A 27,602-nucleotide genomic window follows, 5' to 3' on the forward strand; every position below is an offset into this window, starting at 1 on the left:
GAGTGAAAGTCGCTTCAGTTGTGTCTGATTCTGCAACCCCATGGACTATACAGTCCATGGAATTCTCCAGGCCAGAATACTGGAGGGGATAGCCTTTCCCTTCTCCAGGGTATCTTCCCAACCCAGGGATCAAACGCAGGTCTCCTGCATTGCAGACGGATTCTTTACCAGCTGAGCCACAAGGGAAACCCAAGAATACTGGAGTGGGTAGCCTATCCCCTCTCCAGGGGATCTTCCCGACCCAGGAATCCAACCAGGGTTTCCTGTATTGCAGGCAGATTTTTTTACCATCTGAGCTATCAGAGATGCCCTAATATAAGGGATGGATATTGCAAAGGATGATATTCACATATAAATTTCAGTCATGCTATGTTTCCTGAAATATAAAGACATGTAATGCTATGTTAGTGAGACTTGGATATATTACTGAAAAGTGAAAGTGAAGTTGTTCAGTCCTATCCGACCCTTTGTGACCCCGTGGACTGTAGCTTACCAAGCTTCTCCGTCCGTGGTATTCTCCAGGCAAGAATACTGGAGTGGGTTGCCATTTCCTTCTCCAGGGGATCTTCCCGACCCAGGGATTGAACCCGGGTCTCCCACATTGCAGGCAGGTGCTTTAATAAAACCACCATTACATGACAAACTTTTAAAGGTATTTTAAGAATAACTGGTGACTGACCAATGAAAAATACAAGATACAAAAAAAAATTTTGTTAATATTAATGAATTCTGGATTGACTGAGTTATAAAAGAATTTCTTTTAGTGAGGAACCCTCTAGAACAACTTTAAATATCTGATTGACAGAACCTAGAGTTGTAAGCAACTTTAAATTAAAATGTAACAAATTAAGTTTTTTTTTTAAATGATAATATAAAGTATTGTCTATGCTAGTTTGGGAAAAATAAATTGCTTTGTTTCATTTCACAGTACTGTCCAAATTTAATTAATCGTATCATAGAAAGCTTATCATACAAATCATCAGATCCTCAAGGAACTGTCTAAGTGCCAAGAGAGAATGAAAAAAAACAGTGTACCTGCCAATGTTTCACCTTTGTACTATTGCTCAATTTTAGAGTGAATGCACAAGGTAGGCTTTCTAAAATGACACCTTTCTCAACAGAGGAAAAAGAAGCCAAAGAATAGGAGTTTATAGAATATCTGAAAATAAAGGATATCTCCTTGAGCATAAAGATCACAGAATTTCCAATTCATCATTTCTCCTGTGGACACTGGCTGTCTCTAAGAAAGAAATCTTACCTTTCAAACTCTTATCACCTTGAATTGTAAGATTTACCTTTCTATATTCTCAATGCTTTGATGAGTCTACTAAATTTTCTATCCAAACTCCATAAGATGGGACCCTAAATGGGAAGTATAATTAGCCACAGGTCACCAGAGATACCATATATGGCATAGCAACTGTCACAAGGATTACAACAGGACCAAAAAATGTGCATGGCTTACACATATTTAGTGACTCAGAAAGTACAGTGGAATATAGCTGTATCTCAATATGAATACCAATAACAATAACCTTCTTTGAAGAAGGTAAATAAAGATGCACTGATGTAAATAAATACAACTCTGACTTCCTAAGCATACAGTTTAGAAATAAGCTAATTCTCCTCCTTTATTTGTCCTAAGCTTTTTTCCCCTCCAATGCAAAAGATAATAGTATTATACTCACTTTTATCTTAAAAAGGTGAATATGTCAAATGTTATCAAGAACAGCAATAAACAAAAAGTGTGGGAAAGGAGTCATATTATTCTCATTATTTAATGCTATAAATTCTGGGAAAGGACACAGCACACATAGGTTGTCCACATAGGTTGCAGGTAGAATTCCACATACTTCAAGGGGGAAAGTATGTTATAAAGGAAAATGCTATTTTAATTCCTTTTGAAGAGCCCTTTTAGCAAATGATAGATTAACCATGTCCAAGTACACACTATGTATAATATAGAATAGAAAATGTAATTCCCAAAGTGGATTTGACATGGCAAACACATTAAATACACATGTAAAACGATCTCATTATTTATAACAGAGGACAAGACATCTGAGCAACTGAGCTAATACGAATGTTTTCGCCATTCCTAACAATTTGTGTTACATTAAAAGGAGAAACATTTTAAGAGACACTCAGTTCTTTCTATAGTAATAGAAAGATCTGACATGGTTCTTTTCTAGATTCTCCCTCTCCTTTCTTCCCTTCCCCATCAGCCCCCTTCTTTGTATATGTGTAAGGAAACATGATTAGGATTTGCAGTTAATTGTAGCAGTTTAGGGGCTTCCATGGTAGCTCAGAAGGTAAAAAATCTGTCTTCAATGCAGGGGACCTGGGTTTGATCCCTGGGTTGGGAAGATCCCCTGGAGGAGGGCAAGGCAACCCACTCCAGTATTCTTGCCTGGAGAATCCCCATGGACAGAGAAGCCTGGTGGGTTCCAGTTCCTGGGGTCAAAGAGTCGGACACGACTGAGCCACTGAGCCACTAAGTGCATTAAATAGCAGTTTAGAGCACACACAAAGTATACTGAAGCTAGAAGGGTGGGACAGGGATGCAGATTCAGAAGAGCAAAGTGGAAAAGGGTAGATCCCACAAACTACGGGTCGGCAGCATGGGAAAGTGAACACGTCAAAAGTTTCAGTTCTGTGTTAAAGAACTGCTTTGAAGGGTTCTCACTTTAAACAAGGGATTGTCTTTCAGAGCGCCATTAAGGGTTCTATAAAATGAAAGTTGCGTTTCCAAAATGCTATGCCCTTAAATATTAAACTGAAAAGTGGAGAGGTCCTAGGAGTCAAAAGGAAATACAGCCATAAGATGGTCAACAAGGAGTCTCAGGACTATCCTGGTGGTCCAGGGGTTGACTCCTCTTCCAATGCAGCCGGTGTGGGCTTCATCCCTGGTCAGGGAAGCCAAGATACCATTTAATCTAATCTTTAGGAAATTCTTTTAAAAAATAATCCTAAACAAGAAAATCGTATACTAAAGCTGATATTATCTCTATTTAGATACAGGCACCTTCTTGTCTTGCCACACCCCAACACCCGATCCGCCACCCCCTGCCACCCAGACGGTTCCTCCAATTCCACTCCCTCCCCTCCAGCGAATACACGGGAAATCTTGGGAACACAGCACCTCCACAGTTTCTTCTCTCCGTTCCCGAATTCCTTTCTCAGAGAAACCACGAAACACTAAATTCATGCTTTTAAACAGATTAGCTGGAAACGCTTCGAAATATATCAGAAAAGAACACACTCTGAAAGCAGCTCTCGTGTGTAGAGTCCTGTCATCAGCTCTTTTTTTTTTTGGAATAGCTGCCAGGCAGATCGACGTGCCCATTTATGCGATGCTTTGTCCATAAATATATGTTAGATCATAGCTACCAATCCTTTATTCGTAACTAGATGATTCAAACAGAGGACAAAGCTTGCACCTACTCGCCCTGCTTGGGGGCAGAAGAGCACTAAGCACTAGTTGGCTAGCCTGAGTCGACCGGCTCCCGAGCCAGGCTAGTCCCTCTCGCCACCCGACCTCACGCGCGGGGAAGGCGAGGGTCCGAGGCTCCTTTCCAGAGCACGCCCAGAACGCAGCTCAGCGGGATCACACCATCACGGTTCCCCACTTTTTGCTTTGTGTCTCCCGAGTTCGAGAATCGTCCCAAACTTCCTCTCCGGGTGAATCTCATCTTGGGTCTCAGGTATCCCGGGCACAAAAGACCCCAGGCTGGGCTCTAGACTTGTGCAATCCTCCTTGGACCCGGACAAAGTGCCACCCAACCCCACACTCCGACCCCAACATTCCTCTGTCTGATTCTATCTGCTCTGCTCCACCCTACCCCACTCCCCAATCACACCACCGAACCCCAACCTCCAACCCTAATTCAGCTGTCCACCCTCTGACGCCCCAGGTACACTCTGCCCCAAGCCGGGTGGCTCACGGGGGTGGCAAAACCTGGAAGCCGCTTTTCAGGGGTAACTCGACCCCGGGACCCAGGGACACCGCTCCAACCCCCGCACCCACCAATGTCCCCATCCCAAGGGACCCCGGAGTAACTCACTCCGTGTCCGATTGTTTGCAACAAACACCATGGACTGTAGCCCACAAGACTCCTCTGTCCATGGAATTCTCTAGGCAAGAATGCTGGAGTGGGTTGCCATTGCCATCTCCAGGGGGTTTTCCCGACCCCAGGAGAGATTCCCGAGTCTCCTGCATTGCAGGCAGATTCTTTACCCGTCTGAGCCACCAGTAACGCCCTGTAACTCACTCGGGGATCCTCAGAAACCTAACCAAACACTCTTCTTCCCTCTCTACCCAAACCCACCCCCACCACCATCACTAGGAGCCAAGAAAGGAGCGCGAACCCCGACCCAGGACCACTCGCGGCGGCGCAAAGGGGAACTCAGCGAAGCCAGAGCCCGGCCCGTGTTCAATCGAATAACTCCCAAATAAAAACCTCGGTCCGGGTGCGTCTCGCTAGGACGCGTTTCCTCTCCTCATCCCACCGAGCCGGAATTTGGCTCGTCCGTGCCCCGCAAGATTGAGCAGAGGCGCGGACGTCCCCTTTCGGTCGTCTTCGCCCGGATCGGTCCCCCAGCGGGACCACGGCCCATCCACCACCACCCCCTGCTCCATCCCGACTCTGGGTAGGTCCCACCCGACCCGGGCTCCACTCACCACGAGGGTCAGGAGCAGCTGCCTGCAGAGGGCTCCGCGCAGGGAGCTCTGGGGCCGGGGCGCAGCCATCTGGGCGCGGGGCCCGGGAGGGGAAGATGCGGACACCGGGCGGGATGCAGGAGACCACAGGCCGCCGAGGTGCAGGGGCGCCGCGGGTGCGCTGCTCTCGGCTGCTAGTTAAGTCGCCCGGGCCTCTTTCAGGCTTGTCTTGCCCGAGAGCGTGTTCGCTCCTGAGACGGGATTGGACTCTGGAGACGCCGAGCCGCCCCTCCTTGTTATTTCTCAAGTTTTATCACCGCGAGAGCCGCCGGGGGAGCTGCCCGAGCCTGCCCCTCGGCTTCCAGGCGGCCCGGCGGGGTGCTCGGTCGCGGGAAAGCGGTCCAGGCCACCCCCTCTCGGCCAGCTCTCCCACGCCCCGCACCCCGCGGCTGCCCCGCCTTCCGCTCCGACTCCTGGGGCGTCCTCCTCGCAGACGCCGCTCGGCGCATTCCCACTGCAGAACCCCAAACCGCCTTCAGGGATCCCTGCCCCAACACGGGCGCTCCTAGGTGCCAGGAACACCGTTGTCACTGGACCGGCGAATCCTCCCTCCAGCTTCTGACAAAACGTTGAGCGCAGTCTCCTTGTTAAAGCAAAATATATATGTATTCTTCCCAAACTTCACTCCCTCGATAAGATAAAGGACAGAGGAGAAATTATCGCCAGAGGCACGAATAAGCTGACACTGGGTACATCAGAAATTGAAAGCAAATAAACGAAATGCTGACATCTCACCATTTTCACGCACCCCAAATGTGAGGGATTAAGCTCAGAGCTTTCATGTCCGGCCGATGGTGTGGCCTTATTTGAACCTTGTAAGAAAGAATTTGTTCTTCTTATATGAAACTATTGATTTGAGGAATTACCTGGTAATTATACTAAGATGCAGTTTTTCAGTTCGTGGTCAAAGAAAAATTCACCACACAAAAGCTTCTAGTCTAAAATGAGGCTTCCAGATTCAATATCATTTAACAAACGTTCATCAGGGCCAAGAGTTACACAGGCGCTGGAGGAAAGGAAACAACCCAGATCCTGCCCAGAGCAATGCAAAGTCTAGAAGGGATTAAAGGTGAAAGATCATTGCCCAGGATGCTAAACCTTTTAATAAAGAGGTAGCTTATAACATCAGGGTGTGCATGCCAAGTCGCTTCAGTCATGTCCAATTCTTTGCAACCCCTATGGACTGTAGTCTGCCGGACTTCTCAACCCATGGAATTCTCCAGGCAAAAGTACTGGAGTGAGTAGCCATTCCCTTCTCCATTCTTGGGGATCTTCCCAACCCAGGGCTTGAACTGAGTCTCTTATGTCTCCTGCATTGACAGTCAGGTTCTTTACCACTAACACCACCTGAGAAGCACCCTAACATAAGGGCGCATTCCTTTATTTCTCTATAGACTGAGTTGTGTTCTCTAAGCCTCCACCTACTAGACTCAGGAGGAACTCCCTCTTGGACATGTGTTGTTGCTGTCTCAAAGTCTGTACACAAATTCCAAGGTCAGGATTCTCAGGCAGTGCAGATTATTCAGAGAAGGCACTATGACCTTCATTCATCCCATGCTGGTCACCCCCTATAGGCTATTTGTCTAAGTTGTGGGTTTTCCTAAAGTCTTGGGCTTTCCTGAACTACTAGGCCTAAGCTCTCAGGATGCAGACACTGAGCTCAGTTTCCTAGTCCTGTCTCTGAGGCATGCAAGGCTCCCATGCACTCAACAGAGTCTGTGTCTCACCTCTGGAGGCCTCTGTATGGAGGAGCTCTTCCAGTCTCAGAGAAAGTTCTCCACACTTCACTCCAACTATTTTCATCTCCCATCCTCTGGACCTTCACTCTGACCATGACCTCAAGAGCGAGCCTCTCAAAGTGTTTTCTGGCCTCAGGTAGACTTTAAAACAGAAGCCTGGACCATAGCTCTCATCACAAAGGAAATCTACTAGCCCCTTGATTTTTAACCCTCAGCCACCAGGGCTGAATAATGCTTGAGATAAGAACCAGCAGAGAAAAGGGGAAGGGTAGGAGCTCGTTTGGGGTTAAGGCCATAGAAATAACCCTAGTGGAACTCTGGAGAATCTTGAGGGCCTCCCACGTCAAGGAAACAGAAAGAAGTTTCTTCAGAACCACAGATGGAGGAACTCCTGAGCTGGGAATTAGGTTAGAAAGATAGTCTCCTAACAAACCAGGCTGAGGAGTTGAATTTCATCCTGGGTGAGATGGAGAGCCAGCCATTCAGTCTGTAAAATGATCATTTTGGGTGAGTTAAATGGGCTCACTAACTTCATTAATGAACCTCTTTCTGCCATTATATGGGTGTTCCTTGTTGTTGTAGTTGTTCAGTTGCTAAGTCATGTCCAACTCTGTGACCCCATGGACTGTAGCGCCCCAGGCTTCCCTGTCTTTCACCATCTCCTGCAGTTTGCTCATACTTATGTCCATTTGAGTCAGTGATCCCATCCAACCATCTCATCCTCTGTTACCTACTTCTCCTCCTGCCCTCAATCTTTCCCAGCATCAGAGTCTTTCAGTACTTTCAGCTTTGTCCACTAGAGTCTGACCTGATTCCTACTCTCTTCTATGTGACTAAAACCATAAGATAACTATCATTTACTGTATAATTTAGCCGATTGTTAAACCTACTGATTATATGACAGCTACTCTGAGCTTCCATGGTTTCCTTGGCTTCTACAAAATAAAAGTTATAGGGATTTATTCTAGAAATGCTGAAAGTATGCTATATGTATTATAAAATTCTAGGTGCAATATGAATACTGAATAATTTCTATATGGAGTATTAGTAACTATCTTGGAATTTCCTGTTTTGCTAAGGCATATATCTGTCCATCATGTGTATATTAGCCTAGTCCCAATAAAAAGCAATGCATTTTTATAATTTAGAAGTGAATCTTCATGGGCAGTTATGATTATAACATAACTATGACTTGAAGATAAATTGAAACTGCTTTTATTTTTTCTATGAAAATTATAATTGTAAATGAGATTATTGAAAATGTATTTAAAATATGAGCTTTGGTTTGAATATGGTTAGAATCAGATGCCTTCTATAACAGCATTAATTTAAAATCATCACGAGACATTGTAAACCATAAAGAGTTATTCTGAAATATCTTTATTTCAATACTCTACCCCAAATTGCAAAGTCAGTTGGAAGTCACTACTAAAAGAATAATGTGCAAAAAATGGAAAAGAAATATTAGTTTTCCTCGTTATCTTCTTAGTTTGAGGAGTGAGAGCAATAATTAAATAGATCAAAAATGGAAGGTGAGCTTATGCTAATGTATAAAATGTCAGAGATCTAGGTGAACTGTCAAATTTGTCAGTAGAAAGCAAATTTAAGATCACTAGGAAGAGTTCTCCATAGCTAAGAGAACTCTAGCCACAGAAAGGATGACTCTAGGAGCTGGGAGCTGAACACCTGGCCCACTGAGAAGGCTGCCTTGCACAACTCCATGCCCACAGGTGCTGGTTTCACACACCCACTCTTCTCAGTGGTTTAAATAGGCACGACACCCCAAATGTGGGTCTCCTCACATATCCTTGTAAAACACAACCAGAACAACTGTATGATAGTTGGCACAAATTTGCTGGTAGGGAAGATATATATATATGAAAAGTGGACAATAAAACTGAGTGCAAGTTTCACACTGAACAGTCCTGCTAGTGACACAGATGAGCTCTGCCCTGAAACATTAGCTCCGAGGCATTTGTAGAATATTGTTTAGGAGAAATAGTCACCCTGCTAAACAGTATCCAAACAAATTGCTTATTGGAGCGACAGTGAGGAAGACTGTACAAACTTGTATTCAAATGCCAGGAGCCTTCCCAGACTTTATTTTTAGAAATTAGCTCCCCAGGATTATCTCCTCTTAATGTGGGCTTCCCAAGTGGTTCAGTGGTAAAGAACCCATCTGCTTGTATAGGACACATAGGAGACGTGGGTTCGATCCCTGTGTCAGAAAGATCCCCTGGAGGAGGGCATGGCAACCCACTCCAGTATTCTTGCCTGGAGAATCCCATGGATGGAGGAGCCTGCCAGGCTATGGTCCATGGGGTTGTAAAAAGTCGGACGTGACTGAGCACACAGGAACGCACCCCTTAATGTGCACACTTGCTGTTTTGGAGAAAGCTCCTCTCTGGTGCTTGGGAGCTAGACAGTCGGATTCCCTCATTCCCTTTCCTCCAGGAGTAATAAACTCTGCTACCGCCATGCCAGCCTCCAGGAGAGGACTCTACTTTCCTGTTACCACATTTCAAAGTGTGACTGAAGTTTCTCCACTAAATTCCCAGAGCATCACTAAGAAGAGCTTGATTTTGGCGGTCTTTTAAAAAGACTACTGGAGACAGTTGAAGTCAAGAGTAAGCTATCATATTTCACTGCTGCTCAGGACAAGAGCCATCGCAGGGTCTGCCTCCCTGCCCTCCTATCTTCCCCATGGCAAGCCACCTCTCCAAGCTCTCCTTTCACCCTTCGGAAAAGCTCCAGGAAGCAAAGAGAACCTCAGAGCAAGACCACAATGAGCCCTGGCCTTCCAGGGAACAGCAGTTTATACTTTCTCATCTTTCATGCTCAGTTCTTAATCTTGAGGATTAATCTCTACAGAGAGTGATAGACAGTAGGACTATCCATTTCTTCTCAGAGAAAACATTCCCCTCCACAGAGGTGTGGCCTTTTGCTCTCCCTTTGCATCAAACATACACAGTTTGAGCATTGGTACATCTTTCAAATTCAGAAAGATTCCATTTAAGTAACAACCTTGTCAACAGTTCAATCCAGATAGGGTGGGCCAGGTTCAGAAATACTCCCTTTCAGTCTCTCCTTACTTAAGAAATGATTCAAGCCACGGTGACAATGGTTTTACTCTTCCTCCAGGGAAATCTTCAGAGGCCTTGACCAACAGCCTGTCTTCTGCAAACAGGCCTTTCAAGGAGAGAGGAGGAGTGGTCTCCTGATGACTTCACACCAGGCTGGAAGGAATAGGAATTTCCACACAGACAGCAACTCCATTGTGTGAGTGATGACTTCTTACAGTAACTGGAGGAAACCAGTGTAACAAAGCCCTGTTACAGGGTGAACTTAGTTCCTCTCATCTTAGAACCTTCCCATAATCCTTGCTTCCTTGAAGGTGTCCTCTCACTGGGTGAGGCTGTAGTTTCTCCTGTATGTTCTCACGATGCCAGGAGCTCACTGTGTGCTTCCGTTGTTCAGAGGGCGTTACTTGAGCTCCAAGGCTACAGGTGTGAACAGGCCACCTTCCAGATCCCATGTGTCATTCATCTGATTCATTGCACGGTCAGCCTTCTTTCTTCCCAGAAGTTTAGAAGGACCAGCCCTCAAAATCAGCTGGGGGAAGGGGCGGACCCCCTGCTCAGGAAACTCAGGAAGGAAGGAAGAAGCAGCTTTTCCCACCAATTCTCTATGGGCAGTCAATGATTTACTTCAGCAATTATTATTTATTGCTATTAATCATTTATTTTATTGATTATTCATTATCTACTCTTTAATGTCATTTACTCAAGATTTATTCTTCTTAATTTTTTCTTTCTCTTTTCAGCCTGCTCAGTTTCCCAAGCCCTTCTGTATCCAGATGAGCAGTAGCTTTCCACCGATTAGCTACTTAGTGTTCACTGAAACACTAAAGGCCAAAGCAAAGGTTCTTTTCTTGCATTGCTTTTAAGGATCCTACTTGCATTTGCCTTTCAGTGTTATAATAAGCTACATATTTTCCTAATTGACAAGTTCTAGTTTTGACTTGCAAGGCTTCCCAGATGGCTTAGTGGTAAAGAATTTGACTGCCAAGCAGGAGACACAGGTTTGATCCTTGGGCCAGGAAGATCTCCTGGAGAAGAAAACAGCTACCCATTCCCATATTCTTGCCTGAGAAATCCCACGGACAGAGGAGCCTGGCAGGCTACAGTCCATGGGGTCACAAATGAACTGAAACGACTTATTGACTAAATGATAATATTCCCAAGATATCTGACACTAATGTCACCCGATATCAACTTTTCCTTTTCATTGGCACACTGGGAATAAGGTTTTCTCTCTCCAGAGAGATATTGGAAAGTGATAAGCACACACATGTTCTTATGACATAATGTAAGATAAAGACATCTTATTTTCAGCCACATTCCTTTACCATAATATACAAACTGTTTCCTGAGAACAGATGGTCTGAGCCTTGCTCTACTAGTCTCTCTCAGCAATAGTTTTCCAAACTTTTCTACTCAAAGAAGCAGGAGATCCTGTGTAATGGCAACTGGCCAGGAATATGCCAGGTATTTTCTTTTTTCCCCAAGTTTGTCTATGGCCCTCTAGCTTATTCTTCCCCTAATCCTTTCTTTTAATTTTGAACAAGTGAAAGCAATGTTCTTTCTTTTTATTTATTTATTTATTTATTTATTTTTTAGCATTGTTCTTTAGTTCACAGTAAACCTTTGTACTTGGCCATTGTTGAGGCAAAATCAAAGAGATCTTTTTGGCAACAACATAGTATTAGTAAAATAAAGAAATTCCCTCTAAAAATAACAGGGATCCAAGACAGCCTGAGCTGGGTACTCTAACCCCATCTATTTAGAGATTGTAACTGAAGTTTTAAATTGCCTGTTAAGTTGTTTGACATAATTGTCCTGGGCTAGGTAGTTATTAAGTCTCTAGCCTCTCCATCTTGTGAACGTGTAAATTTTTAGAAAAGATTTTTTCCTTTTACATCTGAATTACATAGGGTAAAATTCATAGACATTAAGCATTCACTTCAGTAAGTTTTGACAAATATAAGTGTACAAGTTTGACCAGGTATGCTGTGCCTAGTCACTCAGTCGTTTTGACTCTGCGACCCCGTGGACTATAGCCTGCCAGGCTCCTCTGTCCATGGGGATTCTCCAAGGCAAGAAACTAGAGTGAGTTGCCATGCCCTCCTCTAGAGGATCTTCCCAAACCAGGGACAGAAACTTGACCATGTATATATGTGTGTAAATGTGTTATTAATACCATCATTTATGAATAAAGCTGCTGTGAACATGTGTAAGTCTTTTTGCAGGCATAGAGTTTCATTTCTTTCCTGTATATCTCCAGTAGTAGATTACCTAGGACAAAAGGCATCATGATGTTACTAAATTTGTACATGCCGAAAGTCATGTAAATGAACTTGAAAACAAATCCAGTGGAACCTCAAGTAGACTACCTTCAAAGTGAGGAACCTCATCACCAGGATCAGCAGTTCTCACTCTTCTCTTGTTTCTGAGCACAGGCTCACGAATACAAGGATTTCAGCAGTGGCAGCACGTGGGTGCAGTAGTGGTGGCATGTGGGATCTTCTCCGACCAGGGATCAAACCCATGTCCCCTGCCTTAGCAGGCAGATTCTTTACCGCTGGACCACTGGGGAAGTCAGGAATGTAGAAGCTCTTGACTCACTCTGAAATATGATGACAGATACAAAACCTAGGAAATGATGAGACTGATGTCGCAAGAATTCGGGTCTTCGCGTGTTCCTAAAATGCAAATTCCCAACCTCTTTTCATCTACAAGTAAATCATTTCCCCATTTTTTAGCCCTCTTTTTAGCACTTATATACTCTGTTTAATCAATACTTTACAAGAAAGACTCAGGTTCTGCTTTTGTATACTTCATCAAGTTTTTTCACAGTGAGCATGATGAAATATATTGTGGTTTCTGGTTCATTTATTACCTGGACTGTTGTTGACTATATTTTTTTATTCTTATTTTCAAAGTCTCTCCCTGGATTGCAGTCAATTATGGAAGAAATCTATATCAAGGAAGTATTTCCTCCACAGACTCATTTAGGTCTACATGTTTCCTATCTTTGGTGAAATATTCATGGCTAGAAAGGTTCTAATGGCTCCGTTTTCCTATTTCAAGGCAAGAATATTTATCCTAACTCTTGGGGCTTGGAGTTTTAAGTGATTTCCAGTTTTTTCAGTTTATTAAGACTTTGCTTTCAATTGACACAATTCTCACCATTTACTTAGATGCACACAGCCATGGGGAAAAAGAAGAAAAAGATCAGGTATTGTTTTGGTATTCATTCCACTTAGACAACCAAAGCTATCATGTAAGACTTTTTAACATCATAACACAGTAAACACAGGACAAATAACAGTGTTTCCATTGCCTTCACACTAAGTACTGCAAGGCAGTATCAGGATATAACTTTCAAACCTGTGGTCCCTTTGAGATACGTCTGCTCATTTCTACCTGGATGTGAGGGTTTTTTTTTTTAAATATTTATGTGTTTATTTATTTATATTTGGCTACTTCGAGTCTCAGTTGTGACCGGCAGGCTCAGCAGTTGTGGCATGTGAGCTTAGTTGCCCTGTGGCATGTGGGATCTTAACTTCCTGATGCCAGGGATCAAACTGTCATCCCATGCATTGGAAGGCTGATTCATAACCACTGAACCACCAGTAAAATCCTTTTGGTTTGGGGTTTTTTTACATTTGGGGATTACTTTTCTTTTTTATTAATTATATTTATTTTTAATTGATTGATAATTGTTTTATGATATTGCTTTGATTTCTATCATACATCAACATGAATTAGCCATAGATGTATATAGCCATAGATGTACAAAACCCTCCCCTTGGGTTTTGTATTTTTAAAAATCTCTTACTGTGGCTCATGGCTTGCCTACTTTTTTGCTTTTCCATTCCAGATTCTAGAGTCTCAAGTGGGACAATAAAAATAGAAGTGTTCTCAAAGCACATGTAATTGACAGTGACGAAGGCATGCTTCCTGAAACCATAAGCTTTCTGCCATTCCTTTTTTAGAAAGACCAAACAGCCTTGATATCCAAGCTAGTTTAAATATCCTGGGAAATGGGTATTTTATACAGGTCATCTAGACAGATTTATAGAGATGTGAGCTTGGAGATCTGAATGATAGAGGGGACCAGTAATCTGGAAGAAAAGCATCCCAGTCTGAGAGAATAGAGGGTGCAAAAGCCCTGGATATCAAGAACAAGCTTGTCTGTTCCGAGAACACAGAGACTCCAACAGGTGCTAGACTCCAACAGGAATGAAGGTTGCTAGCATATAACATGGTAAAAAAGAAGCAACAAAGGAAAAAAAAGAACTCATAACCCTGTTAAAGAGTTTAGGTTTTATTTTAAATTTCATCTGCTCATAAAAATGTATAGAAACCTCTTGAAAAAAAAAAGATATAGAAAGATTTTTGGGTAGTGGTGAGGGAGGGAGGCATGGTCTGATTTATATATTTTATAAATCAAGTATGGCTGCTGTTAAGAAACTAGTGATGAAATTTAGATTTGTGATATAACTTGAAATTAAACCTCATAGGAGTCATCAATAGATTGGAGATGGGATGTGAGAGAAAGAGAAGATTCAAAAGTGTCAGACAAGGGCTTTGGACTAAGCAGCAGTATGAACACAAAGAATAAACGAATGAAGGAAATGGGACAGAATTTGGCTTAAGATACGAAGGGTTTTATTTGGATGTGTAAAGTTTGGACACATTTGGATGTGTGAAGTTTGAGGCAGGTATGTGGAGCTGTCAGTCTAACCAATTTGAAACTGGGTTCTAAAATGTTCTGTGGGACTCAAAGTCTTCTGCAACAATATCATTCAGGTCTCTGGTATGTAGGTTTTTCTATGAAAGGGGACAGAAAAAAAATGAGGCAATAGCTGAAGAACAACTTGAGGTAAATAAGTTGTATTCACATGAAAGAAGCAAACTGCAGAGTGGTTAAAAACCTAGATTGTGGAGTCAGATTGCTTAGTCTGGTTCTATTGCATCCTAGTACCACTACCCTGAGCAGTCATTTAACATTTCTGTCTCACTTTTCTCATCCATAAAATGGGAATAATAGTTCCTAATCTGAATGAGCATAAAAATAATTAACATATGTAAAGTCTTTACAGTATGGCACATAAAAACTACTATATCCAGGCTGTTATATCCATTAAGCATTTTTATTTACGATACAGGAAAGAAAATGATCCAGGCCAGAACAGATTATGGATAATGTAGAGAGGTTTGGGCTTCCCTAGTGACTCAACAGGTAAAGAATCTGCTTGCAATGCAGGAGACATAGGAGACTCGGGTTCTACCCTTGGGTCAGGAAGATCACCTGGAGGAGGAAATAGCAAGCCACTCCAGTATTCTTGCTGGGAAATCCCAGGGATAGAGGAGCCTGGCAGGCTACAGTCTATGGGGTCCCAAAGAGTCGGAAATGACTTAGCGACTAAGCACACACACACATTGGAGAGGTTCAATTTCTTGAACAAAGATCTTGAGGAAGCAAAAGGGCATGGGAACCAGTGTATTATTGGAGAGGTTGCCTTAAAGGGAAGGAGAGAAATTCAGCCATTATAAAGGATGGAGGTCAAATTACATGGTATAGTTGGAGTCTGGTAGAGTTGGTGGTGGAAAGATAAGGGAGTTCTCTTCTGTTTTTATTTTGCCATTATAAGCAGATGCAAAGTTATCTGCCAAGTGCGGGAGGTCAATTGAGACTTATGCAGAGAGTAGATGTAAAATACCAAACTGACCAGACCAGTCTTTTGAATTATTGACTCTATTAGACAAGAAGTATTTTTAATGTTGTGAAAATACTACACACTTCATACTTGTAATCTGGAACTTAAATTTCACGAACAATACCTACTATTCCCATGTGTAACACACAGTGACCATTTCTGTTCATCACCTTCTAATTCATTAATAATGCAGGTGATCATTCAAGTTAACTGGCTGTGTCTCCCTGTTTGAAAAACCCTGAACTTGGGTAACAGGGCAGAATTGTGAGAGTCAGCATGGTTAACTGTTTTTTTTTTTTTTTCTTGAGCCGTGTTCAAGTAAGCTTCATGAAATAGTTGGCAAATGGGGTTTATCCAGTGATAGGGTTTTACTGAGTAATTACAAAGACGGAGAGGGAAAGTTGAGGTTATAATGGAATATAGTAATGAATAAGTAAACTGAAGTTGAGAAAGGAAGGAAATGGTGAGAACAAAAAAAGAACGAAAAAGTAGAAGGGTTTTGCAAGAGACTGAAAATTGCCAAAATGTTACTGCAAGAATTCCTAAAGGAATTCAGGCCCCAAAAAAGGCAAAAGAGAACTTCTTAAGTAATTGAGTTTTAGGCACATATCCAGACAACTATATAAATCAAAGCATCACTAGAGTTCTTGGACAGACTTGTGCATTTTGTCTGTTAAAGACATTTTATCAGGGACACTAACCAGCTTCATGTTATCCTGGAACCAACACCAGACTAATCCAACTACCCTTCCCAGTCCTTGACGTACATTCCCCCACACCACAGATACTGCAATGCAATCTCTTTGACTTGGAGGATGTTTGGAGATCAGTGATAAACCAAGACAGAAAACTATAACAAAGTGATTAGATACTTAATTTGGTCTAGTGTGTTAAGTACAGTCACATTCGACTCTTTGCAACCAAAGAGTCGAGCCTGCCAGTCTCCTTTGTCCATGGGATTTCCCAGGCAAGAATATTGGAGTGGGTAAGCCATTCCTTTCTCCAGAGGATCTCCCTGACCCAGGGATATAACCCGGGTCTCCTGCATTGCAGGCAGATTCTTATCCATCTGAGCTACCAAGGAAGTTAACCTAGTCTAACTTCTAATTTTACTGAAGAAACATACACCCAAAGAAGAAATTATGTGATTTAGCTAAAGATGCAGATGAGTTCCAAAGCAGTTGAGATAAAAATTCAGAATTTGGAACCATATTCCTTTTTCTTAAAAATAAAATTTATGGAGATAATCTGTTAAAACCAAAAATGGTTGAAACTCATTGTGTTGCTTTTTTTCTTTCCTGCTTAAATGTAAAGATGCACTGGCAGGTTTTAAATTATTATTATTCTTGTAAGAAACAGCACCCAATTATAACCATTAAAAAATTAAACTGTATCTGCAAGTTAAATCCTGTTCTAGGAAACTATCCAAATTCTTTTATTGTGAACAGTCAATGAACCATATAAAGAGTTTTGGAAATAATTTTATTAATTAGAAGTTTTAAAATGATATTTATACTCTAAAACATTTCTATATATGCATCATGCAAAAAGAAGGAATTTAAATTACTGATGCTTATATGGAAATGTTGTGTAAAGGAGATATTAAAATAATTAGAAAATGACTTTTTCAGCAGTCTTCTGAAAGTCTTAACTTCGTGTCCATGGTAGGAGGAAGTGGTAAATCTTGGCTTACTACAAATGAACAATTTACTTGGTTCACAGTTGCACTCATGCAAATATTTGAAATAGCTCATTTGGCATATCTAGAAAATTGATTACTTTTCCTTGGTCCCTAGCCAGCATATGAAAATTTAATGATAATAAAATCTGTGTGTTAAAGGACTTCACATGTGGCACAGTGGTAAAGAATCAGCCTGCAATGCAAGAGACTCGGGAGACAAGGGTTGGATCCTTGGGTTGAGAAACTCTTCTGGAGGAGGAAGTGGCAATACACTCCAGTATTTTTGCCTGGATAATCTCATAGACAGAGGAGCCTGGTGGGCTACAGTTCATGGGGTTGCAAATAATTGGACATAACTGAGTACACACACACACACACACACACACACACACAATGTAAAATTTTAGACCAAAACATGAGTACACTCTATTATGAAATGATAAAAATTTTTTTGCTTCAACTCAGTCATTTACTGTGAATGTATGTTCACTGTAGCCTTGATGTTGTAAAGCTAAGATTAAAAGTTTGTTTTCTTTTTCTGAGGTCTATAAATCTCCAAAAGCCTAAAGTCCATGAACTTTTGCTATTTATTAATTTCCCCCGCTTTTACAATAAAGACTCATTGTAAAATGGAAACACAGAAACATAATGGAAGAAATATTTCATCTGAGATTACCACTCAATATTTTAGTATATTACATAGTTTTACATTTATGAATATGGAATTATATGATCTAGAGAATTGTTCTATTTTTTAATGAATGCTAGGTTTTATACCTTTTCTTATTTAAATAGCCTTCAAAATAAAATTTTGCTGTTGCTGTTTAGCTGCCAAGTCATGTCCAACTCTTTGGCGACCCCATGGACTAGAGCCTACTATTCTGTTATCATCATCACAACTACATTTATTAATACATTGATGAGTCAAGCATTAAGAAAGAATCTTTACATGTATTATGTCATTTCTTCCTATTTTGTCCCCATGTTATACATAAGAATTCTGAGGTTCCCATGACTTACCAAGACTCCTCAGTTAGTGGAAACAAAGTTGGTATCTAGATTCATGTCTTTCAGAGTTAGGGTCCATAGTCACCACATTCGTAATCCTCACTTATAGTACCTTGTATCACAATAATGTATTACAAATCACTTATTTTCCCATTATGGGACATGGAGCTTATTTCCAATTATCCACATATCTCACGTCACTGAGCTAAACATCCTTGCGTGTGTGTAGAGTCTTTGCACCATTATCTCACCTTGTCAGGATAAATTCCCTTTACTTGATTTGACTGGTAATTTTGCACCAAAGTTCGGTAGGTTGACCCCATCACTCTCCTTTCGACTCTAGCTTTCACAACATCTCATTCCCCATGGCTCCACCTCATGTCCTTGGTTCTCAGAAATTTTCCAGTTGGCCGACTTCCCACAGGAAACATTCTTTAAGCCAAAGTCTCAACTCTTCCCCAAGTTCCTGTCCTATTTCATAAGGCCCTCTGAAGCTCTTAGCCATCATGGTTATCCAGAGATCAGTGCCTGTCACCCTACCTGTCACAGCTTCCACGTAACAGTATAACACTACCAAGTATCTGCCACTTCATAGACAGAGTCACCTGTTGCTCCTGGTGCTGACCTCCTTGTCCCATTTGTCTTCGGAGATTTGACAACCCTGATTTGTTCTGGGAATATATACAACATAATTTGCATGTATTTTATTGGCTAGCAGCATTTATGCAGCAAAATTAGTTCATTGTTATTGAGTGTTTACTTAGTACCTTCATCCCACAATCCTACCTCAAGACTTTGCCTCTAGTTTCCCTCCATGTGGTTGGCAGGAATCACAGAGCAGAAAATTCATTCAGAAATGGCTAATTAACTGAAATTATGGGATTTTACAAACTCACGCATGTCAACTTTGATACATTTCCAGCATTTTGCACAAAGCAGCTGATATGAAGGAGCAAAACATTTGTTTCATAAGCTTCCAAATAATTACCCAAACCTAGTTACCAATCCCTCTCTGTGGTTCTCAGACTTCATGAAATTTATGAAAAAGCACAGCCTTCCATATATTTCTTCTCAATAGCCTGTCAACCCTATGATTCTCATTCAATACAAGATCTTTATTTTAACAAACATCATGGGTGATTCTGAAGCAAATGAGCTATGAACCCACATTCTAAAAGATAGTGCCAGCAAATATTTCAGCAACTTGCTGAAATTTGCTACTCTTTGTCAACTGTGACAGAATTAGCATTTTGCTCCATCCTCATTCCTACATTCTAACATAACCAAGAGTAGGCAGGCAATCAGCAGAAACTCGAAAGCTCTAACCTCTTAGCTTTGCAGATTTTCTGCAGGAGCAAAAGGGGCAACTCCACCATGCCTTGTCCGGTGCCAGTGTGGACACCGAGCATAGCTGATTCAGCTTGCTCCTTCTGACATATGAGCACAGTCGGTATTAGGAAGGCCTTCCGTGGCGGTACTGGGAAGACATTAAATGACTGTATGCAAAGAAATGAACAAACGAATTGTGATTAAAATTCTCAGAAAGTTTGGCAGTTTGGGGCAATAAAAGGATACGCCATGCAGGCAAAAAAGAGAAACTGAGAATTCTAGAGTTTCATGTAATTACAAGGATACTACACAGGAAACTCAGGAAGGCCTGACTGGATGTGGTAACATACTGTTTGTCTTTACTCATAATGAGTTAAAAATTACCAGAGTAACATGGGTCTCACAGAAGAACGGGAATGAGAGGTGCAGACCTACACAGATCTCATGCAACCCCTTAGAGCTTTGTTATGCATGGAGGCAGAAAAAACGATGGTTCTAGGTCCATAGAAGGAAGCATTTTGTCCTCAGGACATTAGTGCCTAAGGGGACGACCAGGGCAAAATCTGGGCTTGAGATTTTAATCAGGAGCCCAGGAAAAGGCTGGAGATGGAGATTAAAGGAAAGCTTGTCAAAGTCAGATTTTCCACTAAAAAAAAAGGGGGGGGGGGAACCAAGATAAAGCCAGTATCAAAATGGGGGATCCCTAAAAGCAGAAAATGATTACATGGAGACCCCCAAATGCAGACTGCACTGAATTAATGGCAATTCCCTGTAGGTTTCCCCTGTTGAAGCAGTATTTTTGCTTCCTTTTTTGCTTCCCACACCAGTGTGTGGCTTATGAGGAATTTTATCTGCTTTTTGTTTAAGTCTGAAAATTAACCATACTGATTTGTGGGCTATGAAAATGATTTAACTTCTTGACTACCAAGAATGAGCGATCTGGACACTATTACTAGCCGTGATGTTCTCAAAGACTATCATAGTTAAAACACTGACCAAGCTTCTGGGGAAAATAAATGGGAACATCGTGGCAAGATGTCAGCTAAAAAGAAAGTGGAGCCTGGATCTATTATTATTCCCAACTATGGCATCTTCCTCTCCTATGATAATAGCAGCAGGTAACATACACATATTTCTTTGCGACCCTGCCAGGCTCCTCTGTCTATGGGGATTCTCCAGGCAAGAATACTGAAGTGGGTTGCTATGCCCTCCTCCATGGGATCTTCCCAACCCAGGGATCAAAACCTAGGTCTCTGGCATTGCAGGTGGATTCTTTACCATCTGAGCCACCAGGGAAGCCCAATACATATATCTGAGGGCTAACTTGGTGTCAAGTCTTTTCATGAATTAACTCTTTTAATTCTGACAACTATGAAGTAGACTCTTCCAGTCCCTGGAGGAGGGGAGGGCCTGGCAACCCACTTCAGTGTTCTTGCCTGGAGGACAGAGGAGCCTGGCTACAGTCCATGGGGTCACAAAGAGTCAGACACAACTGAAGCAACTTAGCACGCATGCAGACTCTTCCAACATCCTCAGTACAGGTCATACAAGTGAGGAAACTAGACTCAAAGTCTGAGTGACTTCTCCAATCCCACAGCCAATAAGTGTGGGGCTGGGCATTTGCATCAAGGCAGTCCTTCTGGAGTGTTTGCATTTAGGTTACCAAGGTGAATGCCAAAGAGTCTTAAACTCCCAACCAAGCAATTGCTTGCCTCTGAGGAAAACCATTCCTTTGCAGAAAAAGCTAGAAGAACAGCTAAGAATAAGCTTGAAGGAGGAGTATTAAGCACATGCAATTTTCATAGGGGTCCAGAATTAGTGCCCACTTTAATAAGTGGATGTTCTTCTTTCCATCCAATTTGAACAAAGTAGTTTCATATTACTTGCAACAAAGCAATCCTTTGCAGATACTTCAGCAATCTTTGCAATGTATGTTCTGAAACACTGGAAATAGAAGACTCAGTCATTGGATGATCATTACAGAGAAACATACGCTCAACTGACAGATATTCAAAAGTCAAAAACAAAATAACAACAACAACAATCCTCCCATTATCTTATTTTCTTGATTGATTTTTGTTAACATGAAATGGGTTATTAATGCAACTTATTTTAAATTGTTTAGTTTTATTAGGAATGCCTTTTGGGTGGACCACTCTGAGTGACTTTCATGCTTAAAAACCATTTTTTATTCAAATGTCTTACAGCCACCTCAGGAGAACCCTAGAAAAGGAGTTCTATTTATTATCCCCCATTTTAGGTGAAAAAAACAGACATGAAGAAATTATGCAACTTAACCAACATTCCATAGAATCACAGTCTTTAGAACAGTAAAATTAGATAAATGTGATGGTAACAACCAAAGACCTCTCCAAATCAAACTCTAAAATCCTAAAATGTGTAGAACAGGATTCTAAAAGAGCCTCACTTCTTTAAGTAAGAAAACACCATCCCATAAGCTCATATCAGACACATGATTAACAAATACGCTGATTTTTAAAACTACCTAACTTACTTTATCATAACTAGTCATGTACAAGAATTTTATAAATAACATTGAGAAACTGTATTTTTGACTGAGCAGCAATGAAACTATTGAAAAGATAAACAGATTATTCAATAAACTACCCAACGTTAATTCTTAAAAATAATTGGTATAAGCCAATCTTATGAATTCAAAAGCAGGCATATTATTAACAATTCTAAATATTAGAAATATTTTAAAAATGTCCAATGGTTAGTATAGATAGAAAATTCACTGATTGAAATCAGCTGTGAAACCTACCCTGGAATTTGGTTGGCTATTAAGTTTAATTTTGTGTTATTAGTTCAAAATTTAAATTGTTTGGACCACTTCTACATTCATTAAAAACTTTAATCTTATAATATTAAAAACAAACAAACTTTACACACACATAGATGTAACTAGCCATCTCATCTAAAAAGCTATAATATTCCTAGACAGCTTTCAAGATCCCTGCATTTCAAACCTTATTTCAAAAACCATCACTATTTTGCATTTATAAACTGGATCTTTACAATAATGAACTATAAATATACTACTGGGCTTCCCAGGTGGTGCAGTGGTAAAGAATCCACCTGCCAATGCAAAAGATGCAAGAGACATGGATTCAGTCCCTGGGTCGGGAAGATCCCCTGGAGAAGGGAAGGACTATCCACTCCAGTAATCTTGCCTGGGACATCCCAGGGACAGAGGAGCCTGGCATCTACAGTCCATGCAGTCACAAAGAGTCAGACACTACTGAGCAACTGAGAACCAAACAAATATACTAAAATGCCCACATCCCAATTTTAATTACAGTATTCCTTTTGTTAACAAAAAATGCTGCATCTAATAAAAGCATGATATATTTCTACAATTTAGTGGCAAAATTAAAGAGTCTTTGTAGAGAAGATAATGAAGCAAGCACCAAAACAGTTCAAACAATAAAATCAACATTACATTGATTTTAAGAAAAGCCAAGAATATAGGTGCTTATATAAAAGAGAAATACAGAACGTTATAAGAGAGGAAAGAGAGATGGCTTTTAACTATATTTAGATTCTCCAACCCAAATAAAAACTTTAAGAACACAAACAAGATAGAGATAAAGAGGGAGAAGGGAAGGAAGGGAGGAGAGAGGTGAGAGGCAGAGCCTGAGGGGGCAGTGGAGAGCGGGGGTGAGGAAACCAAAGACCAAAACCTCACAGAAATAAAAATACACCCTTAAAGCATTTTTTAAAATGTAAATGTTCGGAGAAGGTGGGTAACAGAGCAAGTGTAAGTCAGTGCCAGATTTCACAAAGAATACAAGGTAGAAACTAAATTCCACCAAAATGGAATTATAATAACAGTCAGTACTTGTTTATGAAGACAAGTCATGTTACAAGACTAAAACAACATCAAGAATACAGTATAAACACTTTAGAATGTTTAGGAGAATAGCAGTCTTTAAGTACCATACAAACAATTAATGAATTAGGTAACTGAAGATTAAGTTAGAGCAAGGCCTCCACAATTTTCCACTTGGTTCTACTTCAAGTAGTCTATGCTATACACGTGAATTCATTACATTGTACTGCACTATACATTGGCTGCTGTCATTATACCCAAATGTAAACAATAACGCAGACTTTCTTGTCTACCTGCAGGTGTCCTTAGGTGGAAGGTAAGTAATTAAACACTATGAAAAAGCCAGGAAATTTGTGTAGTTATTTACAGCATCCCTCAGTGAATGTGCATCTGGCTAAAGAGATCCCAACAAAATAAAGGGGAAAAGCCCCAAATATAGCATCTTTTATGTTTAAAAAAAAATCTTAGCTTATATATATAAAAAAAAAAGGACGATAAACCCATTGGCTTTTGTAGACCATCTAGAAGGCACTCATCTCTTCATGCATGTTTCCGCAAGTGTCCTAAATTTGGGTCCCAGATGATCCAAAAATTCAAGCCCATCTTCTTCTTGTCGTTCACTGCAACAGCCCACAGATCCAGCTGCCGATCCTCTTCCTTCGTAGTTATAGGTCAGGACGTAGTCTTGAGCTTGCATATGGGTGTTATCCTGATCACACTGCCGGACCTTCTGCCAAGAGGAAAAACACAACATATTTTATTATTATTATTTTAAACACCAAGACTTACTAGCATAAAAATAATTGCTTTGATTTACCTTTCATTGTTTAATTTTTAACCAGAGTGTGTCCTCTAATGGGTTCCTATGTATAAAAAATGCACATGATTGGTCTGTATCATAAATCACACCATCAATTAATTCACTACATAGCAGGTTTCTAAAACTCACACATGTGGCAGCAAGTATGCAAGCGTTTGTTTTAAGTTATCATTACTTTCCCTTTCCAGATTATGGCTAATGTGAAATGCATTCGTACAACTGAACCTGAATGCATGTGGCTCAAAGCTTTCCAGATAGGCAGAGTGACTGCAGGTTGGAGTTGCCTCAGATTCCACTGTTGGTCTCTAAGACCTGATTTGTCCAATGAGAAATGGCAACACAAAGCCATGAGAAAAAGAATTTAAGTATCATCTTATTCTTTCAGAAAGAATGAACAACCAAACAAAATAGGAAGGAAAGTCAATACCCATTTAACCTCTGATTGCAATTCAATCAAAATTAAGGAAAATCAAATTTCTAATGAGTAGATTAATCATTAGGTGAAAAATCAAGATCATAATCATTTCATAATCATTTAGAAAGTGGAAAAGAAAGCAAAACAGATTTATGGGAAACTCACTTCACCAAGACGGGGCTGAGTGTAAGTATACCACTCAGAGTACGTGTATTTGCAGTTGTCGGTTGCTATTGGTCCTCCCCTACAGGAATCCAGAGTGTGCTGTCCACCTTCCTTGCACCGTTCCAGGGTGTGATGATGCCCGGCTTCCTGGCAGGACTCCATGGTCTGGTGCCCTCCTTTTACCATCTCGATGGTCTCTTGCCCTCCACTTTTCACTCTGGATCCCAGGGTGCCACAAAGTCCCTGACCGGAGCCACCCACAGTATGGGTTGTGAAACCATTTGTGGAATACTGAAACAAAACAGTTGGCATTGGGGAAATACAGAGAAAAACAAAAAATGAGAAAAAGAACAAATCATGCAGATAATGCCATGAATTTTCATGCTAGGAGGTAAGCATTCCAAGGGCTGGAACTCAATCTATCTTGGCAACCTTGGGTACCTAACTACCTTAATTCTACTACTTCACTAGGTAGCTTCCAATATAGGAAGCCAACTGCAAGATGTCAAGTGGTCTGGGCCTCGAGACAAGTCAGGAAACCTGATGTGTACTCCTTTTTTAATAACTTCTTAGAATACTGTACAACTTCATCTGTGAAATCCTTCCAGCATCTCACATCTCAGGCTCAGGATTCCACACTATTGTCTCACACAGACTGATGCTGCTTAAATTCATTCCCTTCACCTGACTAGAACAAAAACAGAAATAATAATCGGTATTTTTATTCAGTGACTAATTGAGTTCCCTTCAACTGAAACAAAATTAACAGAAATAACAAGTTGCCGTAAAAAGCAGCAATACTAAATCGTTGTCATCTAATTAAATAAAGACAAATCAGCAGAGAAAGTAAGAACACCAAAGCTCTGGACACAAACTTTCCATGTTACGTTTTTCTAGGAAACTCTAAGTTTCATTTTTTCTAATACCTTCCTAGATGTCAACATCCTTTTGTTTTCTAGATCCTTCCTGCTCTAATCATCAATTACATTTTGGTAGGGAATTTATTTATTCCTCATCCACATACTGGGGCTTCCCTCATAGCTCAGTTGGTAAAGAATCTGCCTGAAATACAGGAGACCCCAGTTCTATTCCTGGATCGGGAAGATCTGCTGGAGAAGGGATAGGCTACCCACTCCAGTATTCTGGCCTGGAGAATTCCATGGACCGTACAGTCCATGGGGTTGCCAAGAGTTGGACACAACTGAGCGATTTTCACTTCACTTTTTTCCTTCATCCACATACTAGGCTGGAACTCAAAGCTGAAGCATGATTGCTTCATATATTTCACCGCAGGCTCCTTTCTAACCCATAGTAGAGCCTGAAAGCCTCCATTAAAGTTCTTCCCACGATGATTAAAGCCTGTAGTCATTTTATGGCTGCTGCCAGAAAAAAAATTAAAATCATTATGCTGATAATTGGTGAATAACTAAATGAAACCCTTTTACAGCACAACCAGCTGCTTCAATATATAAAAAAGACAGGATTTAAAGTTGAAGCTGTGACACACTTGAAATAGGGGAAAAAAAAAATAATGATATGCCAAAGGATTTTTACTATTAAGTAACATTACATGGCCAAATTGAAATGCCACATATCCCCATGGGATCAATGTCATTTAATTTGTCTCCTGCAACTGATGACATGTTATATATTGTAAGCTATCTGATTTCAAAAAAACTTTTCCCAGAAAAGATCATTACAGTTGTTTAGGCAAATTTATTGTTTGAATGTATACTAATATTTTGGCTGAGCCACGTGGCAGGAGGGATCTTAACTCCCTGACCAGGAACTGAACCGGCACCCCCTACAGTGGAAGTGCAGAGTCTTAACCACTGACCACCAGGGAAATCCCTATCGTCTGTACCTATTTTGAAAAGACAAACATTTACCACTTTGTCATCGCCGGGAGCTTCAGTGTTTGACACAATGAGGTTCTGCTGAGCTAAATCATCAGGAAATACTTTTGGCTTTTTGGCTGCCCCCGTAGTAGCCCCACAGACCAAGGTGAATAAGACACCTGCAGGATAAGAGAGATGACCTTGGTTTATCATAAAAGACTGTTATGAATTTATGATGACAAATATAAAAACAACTTTCCAGAAAACATAAATATTATTGCTTGAGTCAAAGCAGCATCCATTAGAAAAGCCTGCCTTAAATGGATATGCCACAAACAAGGACACACTCAGTGGTGTATTTGTGTTGAATTTTATGTCTGCACCAATTACAACAGCACTAATATGATACCTACATGCACTTTCAATATAAGAATTAAATATGTGTGTGTTAAATAGAAACGTAGCTACATACAAATGAGCAGCCATAGACAATAGTGTTGATTCTAAGAATGTGTCCTGAAAGTTATTTTAAAGGTTATCATTTAAATTCATGAAAGGACTTACAAAATAGCAATGCTATGCCCAACAATATTGCAAGGATGGCCCACTTTCCAAGTATCACTTCTCCGTTGGCGATCCTTGGACTTGGATAAATGTAGCAGTCATCTGGGGTAACACAGTCACATAATCTCACATCTAACTGAGTGACGAGTGACTGGCCAAGTCTATCTGTAACTCTCACAGGGACTGTATATTTTCCAAACTGGAGGTCATTCAGATAGGAGAGACGTGCTGCTGTATCTGAAAGGAAATAAAACCATGACTTATAGATGGTCATTGATTTCTCCTGAGCATAAATAACTAGTGACAGGATATTCAGCATCATTTCCATACAATGGATATTCCTAATGGGAATGGCTCAGGCGCTACATGATTGTAAGTGGGCATGCACAAAGTCTTTCTGATCATATACAAGTTTGTTTATGCTGCCTCTTTGTATAAAGGTCTTTTGGCTTTTGTAATAATATATTTCATTTGTCCATACATAAATCCTTCTCGTCACAAATAATAGATTTGTTAAGAGATTGACTTTTATCGTATCTTTAAAATTTTTAATATGACCAAAATTTTAACTTTAACATATCTTCTTTTATGCACGATTCATCAGAGAATTTCATAGTCTGAATTCCAGATGTTTCTCCTTACTTTATTTTCATATATTATGCCAAACCATGAACTTACTATTAAG

At 40.7% G+C, this 27,602-nt stretch overlaps 3 protein-coding genes across 6 annotated transcripts in view; all 3 read right to left on the reverse strand.

Moving 5' to 3' along the window:
- Positions 1 to 4,916, reverse strand: part of LOC120881168 (desmocollin-3) — a 50,851-nt gene extending 45,935 nt beyond the window's left edge. For both annotated transcript variants that reach the window (XM_040264783.1, XM_040264784.1), the window contains exon 1: positions 4,682 to 4,916. In XM_040264783.1, coding sequence (XP_040120717.1) covers positions 4,682 to 4,750 — 69 coding nt within the window. In that variant the 5' untranslated portion in view covers positions 4,751 to 4,916. The remainder of the gene's footprint in view (positions 1 to 4,681) is intronic.
- Positions 1 to 27,602, reverse strand: part of DSC1 (desmocollin 1) — a 156,337-nt gene that overhangs the window by 45,099 nt on the left and 83,636 nt on the right. Inside the window, exon 17 of one of the 2 annotated variants that reach the window (XM_040264787.1) lies at positions 23,773 to 23,845. The exons of the other annotated variant lie outside the window; for it this stretch is intronic. The gene's annotated coding sequence lies outside the window, so the exon portion shown is untranslated. Of the gene's footprint in view, positions 1 to 23,772; positions 23,846 to 27,602 lie in introns of those variants that run through there. 2 annotated transcript variants of the gene reach the window in all.
- LOC120881167 (desmocollin-2) overlaps positions 21,370 to 27,602 on the reverse strand; it is a 37,458-nt gene continuing 31,225 nt past the window's right edge. The window contains exons 13-17 of one of the 2 annotated variants that reach the window (XM_040264782.1): positions 26,918 to 27,154; positions 26,405 to 26,532; positions 24,516 to 24,806; positions 23,933 to 23,978; positions 21,370 to 23,845 (exon numbers count right to left, since the gene is read on the reverse strand). In XM_040264782.1, the coding sequence (XP_040120716.1) occupies positions 23,943 to 23,978; positions 24,516 to 24,806; positions 26,405 to 26,532; positions 26,918 to 27,154 (692 nt within the window). In that variant the 3' untranslated portion in view covers positions 21,370 to 23,845; positions 23,933 to 23,942. The remainder of the gene's footprint in view (positions 23,846 to 23,932; positions 23,979 to 24,515; positions 24,807 to 26,404; positions 26,533 to 26,917; positions 27,155 to 27,602) is intronic. The other variant, XM_040264780.1, reaches the window with a different exon arrangement.

Source organism: Oryx dammah, unplaced genomic scaffold, assembly GCF_014754425.2.
Source record: "Oryx dammah isolate SB20612 unplaced genomic scaffold, SCBI_Odam_1.1 HiC_scaffold_22, whole genome shotgun sequence".
NCBI classification, from domain to species: Eukaryota; Metazoa; Chordata; class Mammalia; order Artiodactyla; family Bovidae; genus Oryx; species Oryx dammah.